Raw genomic sequence first — 19,653 nt, 5'->3', positions numbered from 1 at the left:
TATTAGTTGGCCAATTAATTTCTTTCTATTTTTATGGTAGAGACGGGGTCTCGCTCAGGCTGGTTTTGAACTCCTGACCTTGAGCAATCCGCCCGCCTCGGCCTCCCAGAGTGCTAGGATTACAGGCGTGAGCCACCGCGCCCGGCCAATACTTTTTTTAAATTGGCAGTTTGTCTTCATTAATTGGGTCCGGTGATGCTCACTATAGACATTGCTAATGGATGGGAGAAATGTCTACAAATGAGTCCTAGGTGCAGATTTTATACATATATAACATACACACACATATGTATGTGTATGAATATATATATTAATTCTTATAAACTGATTATAAAATGGTCTAAGAACTGCCATAACTAAACCTAGTTCATGATGAAGATAATTCACAAGGGAATTCTTTTTTTTTTTTTTTTTTTTGAGACAGAGTTTCGCTTTGTTGCCTAGGCTAGAGTGAGTGCCATGGCGTCAGCCTAGCTCACAGCAACCTCAATCTCCTGGGCTCAAGGGATCCTTCTGTCTCAGCCTCCCAAGTCGCTAGGACTACAGGCATGAGCCACCATGCCCGGCTAATTTTTTCTATATATATTAGTTGGCCAATTAGTTTCTTTCTATTTATAGTAGAGACGGGGTCTCGCTCTTGCTCAGGCTGGTTTTGAACTCCTGACCTCGGGCAATCCACCCGCCTCGGCCTCCCAGAGAGCTAGGATTACAGGCGTGAGCCACCGCGCCCGGCCCAACAAGGGAATTCTTTATACTTTTCAGCTATTTCAGCTGAATTTTCTTTTAAAAAGTGGGAGTACTAAGCCTAGATTGATGAACTTGTAGAAAGAAAAGAGAACTTATACCCTTTAGGTTCAAGCCACTTTGCATTGGGATATACTCATCATGTAAAAGTGGCTCATAATTACTTGGACATTTTGCAATCTACCCAGGCAGGACTGTCCAGTCTACACCATGTTCTTACATTGAAATCTCTGATTTCTGGCTCCAACACCCAACCTCTTATTTTACTCATGAAGTATTTTATATGTTTTTTAAGAACTTCAACACTTTATCCATAATCAAGAAAAGATCAAAATAAAACTACTCTTTTCAAAAAATATATCACCATGAAACGTTTTGCAAAGTGTTTAGTTTTATTAAGAATTTTAACAGGTTATAGAGACATATAGATACACCAGCACAGTGGTACCAAACTGAAAGCACTTTTTATTAAATGGAGTCATTGCTAAATACTAAATAGAGACTTAGGGACTTGTAATTCCACTTTATCAAACTGAACATTAGGGTAAATATTACAATGTGATTCTAGCTGCACTTTTATATTTAAGTAGTATGACGAAAAAGGCATATTCTCTGAAATATCAATCTTTTCTGACAAATAGCCTCATGCACCCTAATAATGTACTTCTTCAATTTCATCATGTTATATAATGATGATTCTAGTAGTTAATCATTGAAAAAAATGGCCTTCCCTTAAATATCCCTATTTCTTTCTTAATCTAATCAAGCAATGTATGATGCAATGAGCTGATTTCAAAACCTAATCCAAGTTAATTTATAACAAATGTTTTTTAAAAATCACATTCCAATAAAAAGTAGTTACAAAGCATTAAATGAATATATTTAGGGAATACAATTATCGTATCTTTATATGCTGTATCAGTTTTAACTAGTAGGAGCTAAAGACATTTCTATTCCAACATAAAAATCCAAGTACACGTGTTTTCAAATATATAATTATAGCCTTGTAAAATGTAAATTAAGCTTTAAAATATTGCTGTTAAGCTCCCTGCTAATTCCCAGGTGTCCATAAGACTCTAAATGTTTAGAAAGGTGCATAAGCATTTATAAAGCTTCTATATTTTCAGCAAATATTCCACTTCTGCTTGTGTTTGCGAGGCGGCTGATTGATCTCAGGAAGAAACTGCAGAAAGGGGGCTCCGGGTGACCAGCCACAACACGGCCCCTGCCACTGAGCATCCCTCAGAACGTCAGCACAGTACGAATGCTGAAATGAGAAAGGAGAAGTTTTCATTTGTTTTCCTATCTTTCAAACAAGAATAATTTAAACAACTGCCCTTCATATCTGTCACAGAAACTTTGGTAAATTCTCTGAGTGGAAATCCTTTGGGCTTGACATCCTGACCAATTAATTTTCTTTTTTTCTTGTTTTTTATTTCAGCATATTATGAGGGTGCCAATGTTAAGGGTACATATATTGCCTTTGCCCTACTCGAGTCAGGGCTTGAAGTGTGCCCATCCCCCAGATGGTGTGCACTGCACCCTTTAGGTGTGAATACACCCATCCCTTCCTCCCCCTCCCACCTGCCCGACACCCAATGCATGTCACTATGCTATGTGCTCATAAGTGTTGACAGTTAATACCAATTTGCTGGTGAGCACATGTGGTGCTTGTTTTACCATGCTTGTGATACTTCACTTAGTAGAATGGGCTCCAGCTCTATCCAGGAAAATACAAGAGGTGCTAGATCACCATTGTTTCTTAGAGCTGAGTAGAACTCCACGGCACACATACACCACATTGTATTAATCCACTCTGGATTGATGGGCACCTGGGCTGTTTCCACATCTTGGCGGCTGTGACCTGCGCCGCCGTGCTTTGTCTATCTCTGAGAAGGGCGTCTGCGCTGCCCCTGGCAGTGGCAGCATAGCGCCAACAGGCCGGCAGGAGCAGAAGGTGCTCAGGGGGAGCATGAATAAGCGCAGGAAGGGGTGCACAGGAGGGCGAAGGGGACCCGGTGTGCTTGCAATCCTCCATGCCCGAGAGACCCCATAAGGTATGAGCCCTGCTCTCCTGGCTCCGTCCCCGGAGCCCAGTGCGGAGGTGACAGGGTAGGAGCTAAATGCTTAGTTATTGGATCACCAGATGCATTAATACGTGAAGGCAGGTTGGGTTCAGCGACACAACTCAACATCATTAAAATGTCTATACCACCCAAACTGATCTACAGATTCAATGCAATACCTATTAAAATCCCATCAGCATTCTTCACAGATATAGAAAAAATAATTTTATGCTTCGTATGGAATCAGAGAAAACCCCGAATATCAAAAGCAATCCTAGGCAACAAAAACAAAATGGGAGGTATCAATATGCCAGGTATCAAACTACTACAAAGCTGTAGTAATTAAATCAATCTGGTATTGGCACAAAAATAGGAGTATTGACCAGTGGAACAGATGTGAGAATCCTGATATAAAACCATCCTCATATAGCCATCTAATCTTTGACAAAGCAGACAAAAACATACGCTGGGGAAAAGAATCCCTTTTCAATAAATGGTGCTGGGAAAACTGGATAGCCACCCGTAGAAGGCTAAAACAGGACCCACACCTTTCACCTCTCACAAAAACCAACTCACGCTGGATAACAGACTTAAACCTAAGGTATGAAACTATTAGAATTCTAGAGGAAAAAGTTGGAAACACTCTCCTGGACATCGGCCTAGGCAAAGAGTTTATGAAGTTCCCAAAGGCAATCACAGCAGCAACAAAAATAAATAAATGGGACATGATCAAACTACAAAGCTTCTGCACAGCCAAAGAAATAGTCATGAAAGTAAACAGACAACCTACAGAATGGGAGAAAAATTTTGCATCCTATGCATCTGATAAGGGGCTGATAACTAGAATCTACTTAGAATTTACGAAAATCAGCAAGAAAAAATCAAATAACCCTATTGAAAAGTGGGCAAAGGACTTGAACAGAAACTTTTCTAAAGAAGACAGAAGAATGGCCAACAAACATATGAAAAAATGCTCAACATCTCTAATCATCAGGGAAATGCAAATCAAAACCACAATGAGATGTCACTTAACACCAGTGAGAATGGCCTTTATCAAAAAGTCCCCAAACAATAAATGCTGGTGTGGATGTGGAGAGAGGGGAACACTCCCACACTGCTGGTGGGACTGCAAACTAGTTCAACCTCTGTGGAAAGCAATATGGAGATACCTTAAAGCGATACAAGTGGATCTACCATTTGATCCAGCAATCCCATTACTGGGCATCTACCCAAAAGATCCAATGACACTCTACAAAAAAGACACCTGCACCCGAATGTTTATGGCAGCACAATTCATAATTGCAAGGCTGTGGAAACAGCCCAAGTGTCCATCAATCCAAGAATGGATTAATAAAATGTGGTATATGTATACCATGGAGTACTATTCAGCTCTAAGAAACAACGGTGATATAGCACATTTTATATTTTCCTGGTTAGAGCTGGAACCCATACTACTAAGTGAAGTATCCCAAGAATGGAAAAACAAACACCACATATACTCACCAGCAAACTGGTATTAACTGAGCAGCACCTAAGTGGACACATAGGTACTACAGTAATAGAGAATTGGGCAGGTGGGAGGGGGGAGGGGGTGGGTATATACATACATAATGAGTGAGATGTGCACCATCTGGGGGATGGTCATGCTGGAAACTCAGACTTGTGGGGGGAGGGGGGAAAGGGCATTTTTGAAACCTTAAAATTTGTACCCCCATAATATGCCTAAATAAAAAAAATGTTATAGCATTATAAAAACATATGATCAAATTAAAATAACCAAGATGGAATAAATCTGATGTGAAAAAACACACCCCAACGAGTTTTTGACAATTGGTTATGAAGGCCATGAAGAAGTTGTCAGCTATATAGAACTGGCTAGATGAAATCTAACAAAGCATGAAGAAAATGGACACATTTGTGAGTCCTAAATTTTAAAAGTAACTTGTAGAGAAGAAGCAAGATCTCCATTTAAAAAAAAATACCTTTGCCCTGAATAGAGCAGTTCGAATCCTTTGTTGATGTCTTTAAAAGGTAACACGTGGGTTATCAACTGGTCCAGGTCAAATTTCTTTGCCAGAAAATCAGTCACGAGTTTTGGGACATCATCTCTGCTTTTCCAACCTGCAAATAAGCACACATTTTCTCCTTAGACGTCACTAAGTAATGCTCACATTTTATCATCCCTTATTTGTCTGTTTCTCTCCTGTGTTATTACCTTTCCCCATTTTGGATTATTCCCAGCAGTGTACAAATAAACTGTATTTCTCCCATCTTAGGAAACAATGACCCAAGGAAAAAAGAAAACCCTCTCTTGATCCTCCTAAACCATTTCTTTTTCCAGTGGCCTCATATCTCTGCTCCTGTTGCAGAGATACTTCTTTAGAGAAAGAATTGTCTCCCACTCACTGTTTCTGCTCCCGGTTCCTCTCCTCTCACTCTTCTCTCGAGCCCACTCTGATGAGGACCTTGCCCCAGCCTCTCTGCTGCACGGGTCTTGTCCAGGTCTTCCCCATCATCAATTTGGACACAGTTCTCACTCTGGTCCTCCATGAACTACTGGGAGGACGTGACACAGTTGGCGGTTCCCTTTTTCCCAGTCTGTTCACGTGGCTTCTAGACCATCGTTGTTGTCCTGCTCCCTCTCTAGTCCCTCCTTCCAGATATCCTTGTTGGGTTCTCCACAGACCTCCAGCTCGGACGTGCCATGGGCTTGGTCCTTGGACCTTTTCTCCTCTTTCCTACATTTACTTCCAGAGTGATCTCTGGCCTCGAGGTTTAGCACACTTAGGTTTCTATCTCCATCCTAGACCTGTGTGTGAACTACACCCTCACCTATCTATCGCCTACCTGACGTGTCTGCTCAGATGGCTGGCAGGCAGACGAGCATGACCTGTCCCAACCACTCCAGATTTCCACCACCTCCGCCCCAACCTGTTCCTCCCACAGTCTTCTGGCTCAGAAGTGATGACGGCTCTATCGTCCCTGTTGCTTCGGGCCCATAATCTTGGATTCTAGTCTTCCTGTCATCCAATGACTGTTTCAGCCTATTCTTTTGGCTCTGTCCTCAGAATACATGCAGGAAGTGACCGCTTCTCACTGGCACCATTGCTTCTCCAAGCCACCACCCCCTCCGTCCTGCTCTACAGATAGGAACTTCTTCGATGGTCAGCCTGCCTGTGCCCTTTGCCCCCACGTAGAATGTTCTGCACAGAACAGCCAGAGGGGGGTGTTAAAATGGAAGTGAGATCAGTCCCACCTCCCTCAAAATCCTCTGAGGCTTCTTCCTTACTCATTATAAAATCCTCCCACCCTACAGTGGCCCAAAGGCCCCAGTGATCTTGCCCTCTGACCCCAGCTGCTGCTGTTCCTCTGTCCTTTCTCTGCCCTGACCACGCTGGCCTTCTCGCTGTCCTCACTCGCCAACACCCCCTTGTGTTTACCAAGCCCTCACCTGGAATATTCTTTCCCAAGGCTTCTGAGTAGCTCCTTTCCCTTATGTTTTACTCAAATGTCACCTTCTCAGGCCTTCCTGAAGGTTATAAAATGGCATCCCCTCCACCCTCCCCGGCCCCCCAGACTACCTGCTGCCCTTCCTCTGTTTCTCTCCTTTGCACCCATGACCACATGGGGCATTCTGCGAGGACTGCTTTACTGTCAGCCTCTCTGCTCTGAAATGAGAGGATGCTCCTACTTCCTGAGAGCAGGGACTGGTAGGTTTGGCCCCTGCCACATTCCCAATTTCCAGAATGATGACTGGTCCTTAGCATACACTCAACGAATATTTGTTGAATAACAGTCATTCTTTTCTTCATTATACTCTCAAGAAATACTTAAATGCTTTCCATTTTCTTATGTTTTACAAGGCAGACTCAATACCGGAAGTGCCTCTGAAGTACCCAGTACAATTCTAGGTGAAGGTGCTAGAAAACGAGACCCACAGAGGAGAGGTACAAAAGGATTCCCTGTGTCACCTGCCTCAGGGAGAGTGACTTTGGCTCTGTCCTGACTGAGGCAGTGGTGGTCAGTGAGCAGTAATCCCAGTCATTCGAATCTGAACTGTTCCTATTAAATGCGACAATCCCTTTTTGTTTGTTTATTTTGGTTTTGGATCCAGACTTTTTGCTGATGCTATTGGGAAATGAATGAATTCTATTTTTCATTTGCATTCTTGTGTACATTAAGAATAACGGGCCGGGCGCGGTGGCTCACGCCTGTAATCCTAGCACTCTGGGAGGCCGAGGCGGGCGGATTGCTCAAGGTCAGGAGTTCAAAACCAGCCTGAGCAAGACCCCGTCTCTACTAAAAATAGAAAGAAATTAATTGGACAATTAAAAATATATATACAAAAAAATTAGCCGGGCATGGTGGCACATGCCTGTAGTCCCAGCTACTTGGGAGGCTGAGGCAGGAGGATCGCCTGAGCCCAGGAGTTTGAGGTTGCTGTGAGCTAGGCTGACGCCACGGCACTCACTCTAGCCTAGGCAACAAAGTGAGACTCTGTCTCAAAAAAAAAAAAAAAAAAAAAGAATAACGGATGAAATCAGAACTTCCTGTCACACAGATCATCCCAGTGGAACACACTGCTGGTGCCTCTTATTCAGGCATTTGGGGACCTTGAGCTGCAGATGCTAATATTAAAATGTGCCCACCAGTACTGGTCCTAGATCGAGGTGAGGAGTAGATAATTATCTTCTGCATTATTGTGGTTGCAGTTCCATTTTAGATCACTTCTTACACATCCCTAGAAAAGAAGACCTTTAAGGGAAAGGCGATGAGGCCACAGGCTTCTCTCACTTGCCACGCGACAGAGCGAAATCCACCACCCCAGGCCAGAGGCCCTGCTGTCCTCACCTCCAAAGACACACCCCTTCCACGTGCGCCCTGTGAACAGCAGCATCGGGTCGTAGGTGAGCATCTTGGCTGACGGAGGAGCGCCCACCACCACACTGGTCCCGTAGTTCATGTGGCAGGACGCCAGCGCATCCACCTGGGTTTGACACGAAGGAGAAAGTTTGGTTCACACGGGCTCGAAATGGCCCGTGTGCCATAGCAGTTCCTGAAGTCAGCTCAGCTTCCGAGTCATGCAAATAAACGAGGCCGCCTTTTGGCTTTCTTGCTTTAACAAATCCTCAGTGCAACATCAGTTCCTAACTAAACTCCTACACACATTTTCCCTTTAAGGGAGAAAACAATAATTAATGTGGTCAGTATTTGTGGCGTGTTCACTGTACCATGCAGTAAAACACAGAGAAATCTGGTGATGTTTTCATACCGATAATACCAGTCCAGGTAAGCCTTAGGAAGTCATTTGAACCAACCCCAACTGAATTAAGTATACCAAATAAATTAACATAGTGGTTTTCCAAAAACGTTTAGTTTGAAAATTAAAGAACATACTAAAATGTGGGATAAAGGAGTTTATTTTCTTGGCAGTATTTCTGAAACTAACTCTACATTTTCTATTTATTAATATTTTTTTGAATACTTGGTAGATCGTATTAACAGATGTTGACATTTTTCAGAGATCAATGTTCATCCAAGTATTACCTGGTAATCAATAGTCCCTAGTTAATATAACCAGTATTGCACATGGCTCCATAAACATACAACCTAGAATGCTATTCACGGCTATGGAATAATTCCCACTGACTCACTAGGAAAGGGGTATGGCAATGATAGTAAATTAACAACTACCTATTCCTAAATTACCAAGAGCATTAAAGTGAAGTTAGTCTGCTACTCAATCTTGAGCAAAATCGGCTTTGTTCCATTTACCAGGTCTCCCACCCTACCCCAGCCCAGGGCATTCTAATTCTAGGATGTCTGCACTGGTTTCACAGCTCTAACCGGGGTCTGGTGGTGCTGGCTGCCACGAAGAGGGCGTGCTGAGAAAGTTGAAGGCCCATATTCTAAGGGAATTCAGAGGAGCGAAAAGAAAGATCAGGTGTAGAGTAAGAAGTTGGATCTATCAAGGATTTGGAGAAGAGACTGCAACATAGGCAATAATCCCTTTTCTTTGGAATCTCTCCCCTATCTCTCCTTAGGGAGTCCCCTTGTGATGCTTTGTTTGCTAAAGTTCAAGAGATGGAACTCAAGGATTACCTGTCCCAAGAAATCCACATATACAAGGAGCATATTTTTTAAAAATGTACCTGGAAGAGTGACTACCTTGTCCTCTAGTCATCTGAGAGTGGTATGATGTGATACTTAACTTTGGTCAGGAGGACCTGCTCTTAAGCTTTTGAATTTTTGGGCAAAATTGCTATGTGATTACCAGTTTTGGCCTGAGAAACAGGTATGTGCACAGTTGGTTGCTAGTAAGGCTACGGAAATGGATTTTACCTTGTGCGTGTCTAACAGCTTGTGCACGTTGTGGCTCCCCGAATTCTGGCCCTTACCATGGTTTCGAGACGGCCAACAACTTCAAAGCTGTAGTTCACAGTGTTGCCTGTCATTTCCGACAGCACCTCGCCGATGGGCTTGGTGCAGTCCTTGGGGCTGAGGCACTCCGTGGCCCCCACGGCCATGGCCTTCTCAAATTTGTCTTTGTTGAGGTCAATGCCAATGATCCTGGAGGCACCAGCCGACTTGCAGCCCATGATGACCGACAGGCCGACTCCTCCCAGGCCGAAGACAACACAAGTAGAACCAGGTGTGACCTGTGTAGAGAAATGTTCCCGTAAATGTAGGCAGTAGGGTCAAAAAGGGAAACCTGCGAAGTGCTTCTTGCACTATGAGCACTGAATTCGAGGGTCGCCGTGATGTCAGCTAGGACTGGTTGATTCATTCCGATGATGACGCACAAAGACAGCTAGAAACAGTGCAAGGCCTGGGAAGAGAAAAGGAGTACTTGCCAAAGCAAAATGGTATTTGCTAGATAGAAGAAAACCCTTCACTCAGGCCTTTGTGGTGGGACTGTTGCCACCTTCTTGGCCACGACCCACAACCTCGTCCAGCCTCACAGCAGAACTAAGTCAGTGCTAAGATCTCGGTCATCTCTACTCCACAAACATATGCTAACTCTGTTTTAACTTTGGTCTGACCAACATTTTCTAAATAAATATAACTCTCGGTCATTTGTAAATAAATTCGTTTTCCATGAAAGCCCAACCTCCATGCGACAATTAGATGGTCCATGCGTAGCTTCGGGGAGGAAAGGTAATTAAATCAACTTGGGGGGTTTTACCCTGAACCATTCTGTATGAAAGAGTATTCTAGCCAAAAGTTATTGTCCTGTCAGAAGAACCCAAATCCACTTTTACATGGAGTAGCTGGGAGAGCTGAACAGAGGGAAACCCACGGGGGGGGGGGGGTGTCTTCCTTATTGTGACAGTTTCTTTCTTTTTTAGTGCAGAGGCTGGTGGTGATGAGCAAGGCCTGTTTTCTGGCTCTGTCTTCCCTTGTGGGAATTACCTAAGGTCTGTGTGTGCGTACGTGTGTGTTTTGATATGTTTGCACCTTTAAGTGGAGATTTTCAGAGACCTGCAGAGATTTTTGCACCCACTCGCCATGAGTTTTCATTTCCGCAATGGCATCCTGATCCCTCGGTTCAGTCCCCGCGTTTGCAGCTTTGCAGTCTGTGCAACCTTTCTCTGAAATGCTATGCAGTCATTCACGCCTGCATCTGACAGGCTTTCCTGACGGGCTCCTTGATGCTCAGCATCTTACGGCAGAAACTCACCTGCCTTCTCTCCTGCTTTATCTGCTGGTTTTGTTGTCTAGATTTGAGGTGGAATTTTTTTGTCGGTGGTTGAGCTTCAGGTTTTAGATGTAGCTACGAAAGCTTATGGTCCTGGATCTGTCTTCTCAGTTAGCATTCTTTATTGTATCGCTAGAAAGCCTATGGTGAGCCTGAAGAATGATCTTTCTAACTAAGGAACTGTACCAGGACAGACGTCTCCCTAAGTCTTAGTTGCCTGTTTGTAAAGTGACAGTTTTTGAGCCTCCTGTCACTCCACCTCTGAGCCTTACCTAGATAATGGCACCAGTTTCTGTTATCTTCAGATGTGCTTGCCACCCCAGAAAAAATTTCCCTCCTTTCCCTATATTCCTGTTCTAAGGCATGGGAACTAGAAATTAATATGTATAGTGAGTTGGCCACATCATTATCATTGTTTGGAAGAAAACCATAATATGAAATAAAAGTGTCAATTATATAATTTTATATATAATAATATAATAATTATATAATATATTATATATAATTATTTTAAACATTTTAAAATATAGTAAGATTCTACTTTATGCTATTATTTTATTTCATTGCTGTGATCCCTTAGTATTCCTTAATAAAAATCTATATTTCACATAGGCAAACACAGAAATGTATGTTCTTTCAAACATGTATGTTCATTCATGTATGTTCATGATTTGTCTTAAGTCATGGCTTCTAGAAAAAAGTATGTCTAAAACTGGCACATACCTGGTAAGTAGTCTGTGGACCAAGTATTAATACGGTGCCAACACATCAAGTACACCAAAAAAATGACAAAGAATAATGTACAACTAGATTGTATGTCCCCTCCTTTTTCTGCCACCTCTATATTGGCAGAAAATTCTTCATGGAAAGGCTCAAGGAGACTCTGGGAAGGAATGTTCTATGTCTGAGATTTTGTCAAGGAAATTTAGAAGCAAGTGGTAATTGACATATTCTCCTTGTTTGTTTGATGTCATAAGGGTTATCAAAAAACTTAGTTGAAATATTCACTCCTTAAAACTCATTCACTTAGCCAGTTGCAGTGGTGCACACCTCTCATCCCAGCTACTTGGGAGGCTGAGGCAGGAGGATCACTTGGGTCCAGGAGTTTGAGGTTGCTGTGAGCTATGATGACACCACTGCACTCTAGCCCGGGAGCCAGAGCGAGGTCCTGCCTCAAAAACAAAAACAAAAACTCCTTCATGTTTCTGTATTATATATCAGCTGTTATGAATTGAATTGTGTCCCCTCCAAAACTCATACGTTGAAGTTGCAACCCCCAGTATCCCAGTATCTCACTGTATTTGGAGGTAGGGCAGTTGCAGAGGTAGCCAAGTTAAAATGAGGACATTAGAGTGGCCCCTCATCTGAAATGACTGGGGTCCCAACGAAAGGGGACATTTGCACACAAGGACACACATAAGGGAAGGCGATGGGAGGAGACACAGGGAAAAGACAGGCATCTAGAACCGAGGACAGAGGTCTGGGAGACCCTTCCTCACAGCTCTCAGGAGGAACCAAGCCTGCTGACGCCTCGACTTTGAACTTTTGGTCTCCAGAACCGTGAGACGATAAATATCTGTCCTTCAACCTGCTCAGCCTGTGCTACTTCACTATAGCAGCTGTAGCAAACGAATACGCAAACATTGATATTTATTCTGTGAAAGAAAAAAGATTGAAATCAGATGCAAATCTAAATTTTAAAAATTAAACATGAAGGATACCCGGAGGAGATAAAACATCTAGATAAATCTAAACAAAAATCTACAATTTTATTTCCACTTACTTCCAAATACAATTTCTAACCTGCACTTTTCTTTTTTCCTTCCAGCTGGTTTGGCATTGTGTAGAAATAAAATGAATATGAGATAGGTTTTTGACACTTTTTTTTTTTTTTCCCCAAAAATGTTCAGGATTCCAAGACAATCGGTTTTTAAAAATGTAGGGAAGGGAGAAACTCACTTGCCCTGTTTCTTACCTTGGCAGTTTTAACGGCAGCCCCGTACCCCGTGGAAAATCCGCAGCCGATCAAGCAGACCTTCTCGGGAGGGGCTGCGGCCTCGATCTTGGCCACGGAGGACTCGTCCACCACCGTGTACTCGGTGAACGTGCTGGTGTTCATGAAGTGGTGCACGGGCCTGCCCCTGCACGTGAACCTGGTCGTGCCATCGGCCAGCACCCCACGGCCAGTCACACTGTTGGAGAGGGCAAATGCGCATGTCAGTTGATTCAATCCAAAAGTCTGCACAGGAACAGTGCAAATGACACCAGAGGAAAAGCGACTGAAACCTACTCGCTCCTGATGCAGAGGTTGCCGTCCGGGTTGCGGCAGGCGTTGCACTCTCTGCACTGCGGCAGAAAGAGGGGGATGACCTTGTCGCCTGGGGGAACACAAGGTGACACGCGGTGCGGGGCATCAATGGTAAAGGATGAAATAAACAAATGTGAGTCGAGCCCAGGCTATATGCACCAATGTCTGTAAAGTACTCCAAGGTTTACAGACACCAGAAGGTTTGCTTGCTGAAGGTTGAGATTTTGCCAAATTAAACATCACTCAGTATGCTCCATTCTCCTGTTATCCTTTTATCTCCCTGAATTGTGCTAAGGCTCACTGCAATAATTCCTAGCATGTGCTAGTTCCTTTCACAGAGGAATCAAAGCCTGCTTATTTCAGACTTGTGACTTGACGTCATATACCTGGTTTCACCGTGGTGACTCCTTCTCCAATGCTCTCCACAACCCCAGTTGCTTCATGGCCCACAATGACGGGAAACTTAGACACCATTGCTCCTTTGATCACGTGGTCATCTGTGCGACAGATTCCTGTGGCCAAAATCTGTGTTCAAAGACAAAAACGTTGCACCAACCAGAAATCTGGTCATTTTACAGTTGGCAGAATCTTCACCTTGTTCTATAAGAAATTATGGTTGTGTATTCACTAGGATTGCCAAATGCAAAAGCGGTGACTCTAAGAAGATTCTGAGCCTAAAATCAACCACCAGACAAGATCCTTCTCTTCAAGAAACTTGGGATGTCGCCGTCTCTCGCCCTACGTTGCATCTTGGTGCCTTTCTGTAGTCAACTGGTGCTCACCTGGGGAAAGCAGGATGTGGATGTTCTCATGCGATTGCTCCAAAGTAGGTTTTTGTAGCTCGGCCTTGCTAGGACTCTCTTAACGAAAGGTAGAGGAAATGGTGTGCGGGAAGGTAATTGACGAGCAAGGTCTTGCCACAGTGTTCAAGCAAGAGGAGAGGGTCAAAGAAAGATGGGCAGCAACGCCCACTCAACAACTGGGATCCAAAGTACAGGTCAGTCTCTGTCCAGAGGACTGGGGTAAACACTCCAGGAAGTTGTAGTTCCTCCAGACACAAATGAATTCCTCATTCTTTGTGACAAGTAATCTCAGTACAATCTGACTCGCAGAAGATTTTAAAAGAAGTCGGTAGTCATGATTATTAACCGTTTTTTTAATCAGACATTACATCAATAAGAATGCAACAAATGAAAGCTCTAATAGAACATATCAGCACTGTTGGTTTTTTAATGGATAATGAACTCATTAATTTCACACCCAGCATGACCAGATACTTGAGAATATGCAAGAACCAGTGAGAGAGTAAATATCCCAAACTTTGGAAACATCTCCTTACGTAAGAATTCAGCCTTGCAACAGTGATATACTCAATACAGGTGGGATAACATTTTAGGCTCATGTACTCCAAGGCTCTTTCTTACCTTAATGCGAACTTCTTTAGCCTTTGGTGGGGCAACTTCTATTTCCTCAATGGAGAAGGGTTTATTCTGTTCCCATAGCACAGCTGCTTTGCATTTAATAACCTAAGAAAATGGCAAGTGTTATAATGGATCCTAATCATGTCTTTATATACAGACTCCTCATATGATGTTAATGTGGGCAGAAGAGTGTATATAATGTTCTAATTTTCCCAGGATGGTTTTCATCAAACACTAGAATTGTGAGCCTTCTAGATCATCTTGTGTATCCCTTTGATGGATGAGGAATGCAGCCCAGAGGAGCCTAATGATTTCTCATGGTCACACAGCACACGGGATGCAGGGCTGGACTAGAGTTGAGGTGCACTTCTCCCAGACCACTGACTTCACATAATATTCCAATAAACAAGCACAAGATTCTTGTGCTACAATTTCAAATGCAATAGACGAACAGAACTCTCATCTGTGTATCATTTATTTACAGAGGACCAATTTGTAAAACTGAAAATGCTGCTGGTTCATGTTTGTCAGAATGTAAGCCAGTATTTAATAGCTGGATGTAGTCACGTGGCAATGGTGAAGGAATGAGACAACTGGCTTGGTAAGAGAAGAAGGGGACCGTGAATGTCATGGACTATCACTGTAGCTCCTGGGTGACAGTGTCTTTGCATCTTTTTTGCAGCTAGCCCAGTCTTTGCACTGGGTAGGTCTTGATAGCAGGGCAGGTTAAAGCCTCTCATCTCATAGAAATGAAAATTAGGCGTGGAGTGACTGGCCTCCAGTCCCTCAACTGGTTTTGCTAAAGTTAATCCGTTAAATGGTATTGCTAAGATTATTGAATTCTGACATACACACAGAGAGAAACTCTTTCCACTTTCTTACTCCCAAATCTGTCTATAACTACTATAAAACATTTTAGTTAATTTGTTTAGATACAAAATGAGATATCCTTCATCTTATCAACTAATGCAATATTCCTAGAGATTCCTTTAGGTAGTTAAATGACTTTTGCAAAGAGATTAAATGTGAGAAATGATATGTTGGAAACAGATGGGTGGCTGAAAGCCAACCAGGAACTCAACTTAATATTCACCCTCTGCCTTTCTAAGGAAAATGATATGGATCACAGTGTGATTTTATCCAGCGTGGAAGTTAGAAACTCACACCACATTCTGAAACAAATTCCAGGTGGATTTACAGTTAAGGTTTACTTTAAAAATCAAACTGTTTTATCAATCGGTGAAAATGTAAATATCATCAGAGGGGCATGGAGGAATTCTAAGATTAGTAGGACAGCAACAAGTCATAAAGGAAGCAGCTTCTAAGAACGAAAATTTTGTGTGTTGAGAAACAGCAAGTAAATTTTCCAAATGGAAATCAAGTACTCCCCAGGGAAAAATAGTTACTGCAATAATGATAAAAGTTACCATGTTTGATACGCACATGCCTGACCAAATTTATAAGGAAAGCTCTAAGATTTCCATCCCTACCACTCCTGCCCCTCCCCCACACAGCCTGGGAGGCCCACACGCGGACACAAGCAGGAAAGTAGCCGGTTAATGAACAGGCTGTGAAGTATTTGTTCTCCACAGTCACAAAAAGTCTTTTTTACAAAAATAAATAAATAAATGAAGATAACAAGATACAATTCTCTGCCTCTTAAGTCAATAATGACTTTCTACTTAAAAAGAATACATAGCATTGTAAGAGGGGTGGGTAAATTGGGCCATCTCGTTCACACCAACCTCTTTGGAAAGTAATTTGTAAGACACATCAAGACATAAGCATGTTGTGACATTTTGACCCTATAATTCTATTTTAAAAAAATCTACCTTGAGAAAATGCTAACCTAAAAACATATATATATATATATATATTTTAGAGGTAATCACAGCACTATTTATAAAAGAAAATATGTAAATAATAATAGAGAAGTGATGGAATAAATTGTGATAAATATAGAAATTAGAATTAGACATTAAAATGTTTATAAGTTGTTTGTAATGAATTGAGAAAGTGCTTAAGTTGGACAACAGGATCAAATAGATATTGTGTGAGGACAGCTACATAAAAGATGGATGGAGAAACGCATAGAGGAAAATACAAGCAAAAAATGCAATCAATGGTAAGTTGGGGATGTAAGATCATTGTTAAATTTTTCCCTCAAATTTTCTGACTTTCCAAGTGTTCTAGAATAGTCTTTGTTGTGGGCTAAATTGTGTCCCCCCCCCATATGTTGAAGCCCTAACCCCTAGCACTTCACAAGGTGGCAATTTGGAGATAAGGTCTTTCCAGAGGTAATTAATTTAAAATTAGCTCATTATGGTGGAACTTAATCCGACATGGCGGGTGTCTCCATAAGAAGAGATAAGGACGCAGACGCACAGAAAGGCAAGGACGGGTGGAGACGCAGGGAAAAGGGGGCCATGTGCATGCCAGGGAGGGGCCTCAGAAGAAACCAACCCTGCTGACGGCTTGATCTCAGCATTGGAGCCTCCAGGCCTAGGACAACATAAATCTCTCTTAAGCCACCTAGTCTCTGGTGCTTCGTAATGGCAGCCCGACCAAACTAATACAATCATCATTTACTTTTTCAATGAAAAAGGAAAGATGTATTATACGGAGAAAAAGAATGTAGTCCCCAACGTAAAGGGAGCCCATCCGTTCACGAGCCACACTGAAGCACTGGAGCCACTTGGGGGGCACGCAGCCTCATGTAGCCACGCTGCCATCTCTAGAGCAAAATCATCGATTATAATTGAAAAGTGCTTCCTTGAGGCAACTGAGTTCTTCACCCTTGGAGATGTTCTGCCGGTGGCTGGGTATCCGCTTTATAGAGACAGCACGACCAGACCCGGAGCATCTGTTGGTCGAATGAAACTGCACATTTTTCAGATTCCTTCCAACCTGAAGATTCATTAATGACCATGGGTGGAGTTGCCAGTTTCCAGAGTGCAAAATAAATTCTCCCAAGTAATCTGGTTTTGCCCAACTTCTGACTCAAACTAGGACGCTTTTACTCTGGTCTTATTCAATTCTAGCAAAAATTATTTCAGATTCTAAGGCCTCCTGAATCGTCGCATTACCTAGACTTCAAATGTCATCTTTATTTTCCCAAAACCTTAAAGTAGGCTAAACGCAAAGTTGTTTAAATAAGAACAACAACAACAAAAACAAACAAACAAAAGCACCTAACATTTTAAGCAATTGTGTATCCATGTAAAATGAGGAACTATACTGGCTTACTTGCAAATGAAAAAAAATGTGAAAGTTATTTCTACAGTTAATATCAACTTTGCTATTATTTTTTTAGAATAACATATTTTATCTACAATATAGTCTCGTTTTTAAAAATATGTTTAAACTTACTTTTCTTTTTTTAGACAGAGTCTTACTCTGTTGCCCAGGCTAGAGTGCCGTGGCGTCAGCCTCGCTCACAGCAACCTCAGACTCCTGGGCTCAAGCGATCCTCCTGCCTCAGCCTCCCGAGTAGCTGGGACTACAGGCATGCGCCACCATGCCCGGCTAATTTTTTCTATATATTTTTAGTTGGCCAATTAATTTCTTTCTATGTTTTTTAGTAGAGATGGGATCTCGCTCTTGCTCAGGCTGGTTTAGAACTCCTGACCTTGAGCGATCCTCCCGCCTCGGCCTCCCAGAGTGCTAGGATTACAGGCGTGAGCCACCTCGCCCGGCCTAAGCTTGCATTTTGATAGACACTGTATCCTTAAGAAATTTTAAAAGCATGATATTTTCTTGTCCACTTTGCAATCCAGAATTAGCATTTTTCATTGTCGACAGAAGGAAACGTTTTGCCAACAGCTGGGCACACGACCCTGGTGTTCCCATTGATCTATGGAAGTGAATGCAGCACACGCCCCTGAGACGACTACGGTCTCCGTACGGGAACATTCTGCTTACCAGAGCACATGGCCAGCTCTCCTGAGTGTGAGTTATTCATAATGCCACTGGAAAGCACACTTCCCTATTTTCCTCCCACGTCTCAGGCTGTTTTCAACTTAATCCTGCCTGTACTGGTCTTCCCTGAAATGCTCCACACAGTGTTTCCCGCTTAACAGCCATGTCATTCCTCAGGACTGTCCTCAGTATGTAATTATTTTATGGACCCAAAGTTCTAAGACTCAACCCCACATTATTAGACCGTGACAATGACACGACAGAAACGCTCGGCTTACTTTTCCAGCAGTGCCCATCTTTGTCTTTCTCTTGGTTCTGTATTTCTGCAGCCAGGGGCCTTTTCTGACTGCTCCTCAGTTCATTTTGCTGCAAATAACTGATGTAATAAGCATTGTGTGCCTTCACATAAATAGTCTGCCTCAAAGTCCTGCCTTCAGCAGCGTGACTCACAGCCTGCCAAACTTTTCAATGGTCCACAAACCCCACCCTTGGCAGACAAAGCTGCGAAAAGAAATACAGAACTATTATGAGCAAACCAAAAGATACAGAACTATTATGAGCAAACCAAACCCATGTATGTTAGGGATCTAACATACATGGGATATTCAAACCTACTGAAAAGAGCTGAAAGTATTCTCATCCTCTTTATTTTGGAGGCTATAAAAACAGGTTAGGTTAATTCAGTTCAGTATAATTCATAAAAAAATGCATTGTATGTTTCTTAAGTGCAAGTTGCTTTTCTAGGGCAGCTGATTTTAGAGAGGTGTGTGTACTTTTGTACTTATCCTCTATTTATTCTACAGAGACTTGATGTAGTTCACGGAAAACATAACAATTAAATATAAATGACAAAAGGGCCAAAGAAATGTAAAAAAAAGAAAATTGGAATAGAAAGTCAAGGTTTGGCAAGAAGAGTTGAGAGTATATAAAACATAAATACAGATGTCTGTGGTTTCTAGGTATTTTGAGGATAAAGGGTCAAGCAAAACTTGTTGTGCTGCACATAGAGAAATTATCATCTGACCCCAAATCACATTATCCACAGAGTTGTCTCATACAGTTGTATAGTTTGTACACTGCACAAATGTACCCAGTGCAGGGGCTGAAGGGGAATTGCAATGCAGCTTGCATATTGGCTATCAAATTCCAGAGAGTTTTCATTTGCTTGGGTAAGTGCTCAGCTCTTCTGCAATAGCTATTTAACCATTACAGATCATAATATTTTAATATAATGATACCAGAGTCTTGGGCTTGTAAGTAAGCACCATTGCTTTAGCAGTAAATGCTGAAGAAACCCAGCATGTTTTGTTGGCATTATCAGACAAAGGTAAGCAGGTGTGGACAAGGACAGTCATTCTGAGTCTCAATTTCTAGGCCAAAGAAACCAAACTTTATCTTAGCAACAATAAACAAAAACTTATTTACTTATGAACAAAGGCAAATGAGTACCACATGGGTAGTGCCAACATAAATGCCAAAATACTCAATTGATAATCT

The 19,653-nt window shown here is 42.4% G+C and overlaps 1 protein-coding gene across 1 annotated transcript; it reads right to left on the bottom strand.

Annotated features, from left to right (window-relative positions):
• Positions 1-1,117: 1,117 nt before the first annotated feature.
• Positions 1,118-18,602, bottom strand: ADH7 (alcohol dehydrogenase 7 (class IV), mu or sigma polypeptide). Its single transcript, XM_012738415.3, has 9 exons — positions 18,435-18,602; positions 14,242-14,343; positions 13,204-13,342; positions 12,800-12,887; positions 12,485-12,701; positions 9,209-9,469; positions 7,662-7,797; positions 4,793-4,931; positions 1,118-2,011 (listed from the first exon to the last, which is right to left on the bottom strand). The coding sequence occupies exons 1-9, from the start codon at positions 18,450-18,452 to the stop codon at positions 1,987-1,989; spliced, it is 1,125 nt and encodes a 374-aa protein (XP_012593869.2). The 5' UTR covers positions 18,453-18,602; the 3' UTR covers positions 1,118-1,986.
• Positions 18,603-19,653: the final 1,051 nt, after the last annotated feature.

This window comes from Microcebus murinus, chromosome 29 (genome assembly GCF_040939455.1).
Source record: "Microcebus murinus isolate Inina chromosome 29, M.murinus_Inina_mat1.0, whole genome shotgun sequence".
Taxonomy (NCBI): domain Eukaryota; kingdom Metazoa; phylum Chordata; class Mammalia; order Primates; family Cheirogaleidae; genus Microcebus; species Microcebus murinus.
This window is presented reverse-complemented; position numbering and strand designations above follow the sequence as displayed.

Excerpts from the sequence above, each read along its gene's own strand:
- ADH7 (XM_012738415.3), bottom strand. Across the intron at positions 7,798-9,208 it reads TTGGCCGTCTCGAAACCATG|GTGGATGCGCTGGCGTCCTG; the intron begins GTAAGGGCCAGA and ends TGTCAAACCCAG. Across the intron at positions 4,932-7,661 it reads GAAGGGGTGTGTCTTTGGAG|GTTGGAAAAGCAGAGATGAT; the intron begins GTGAGGACAGCA and ends GCTTATTTGCAG.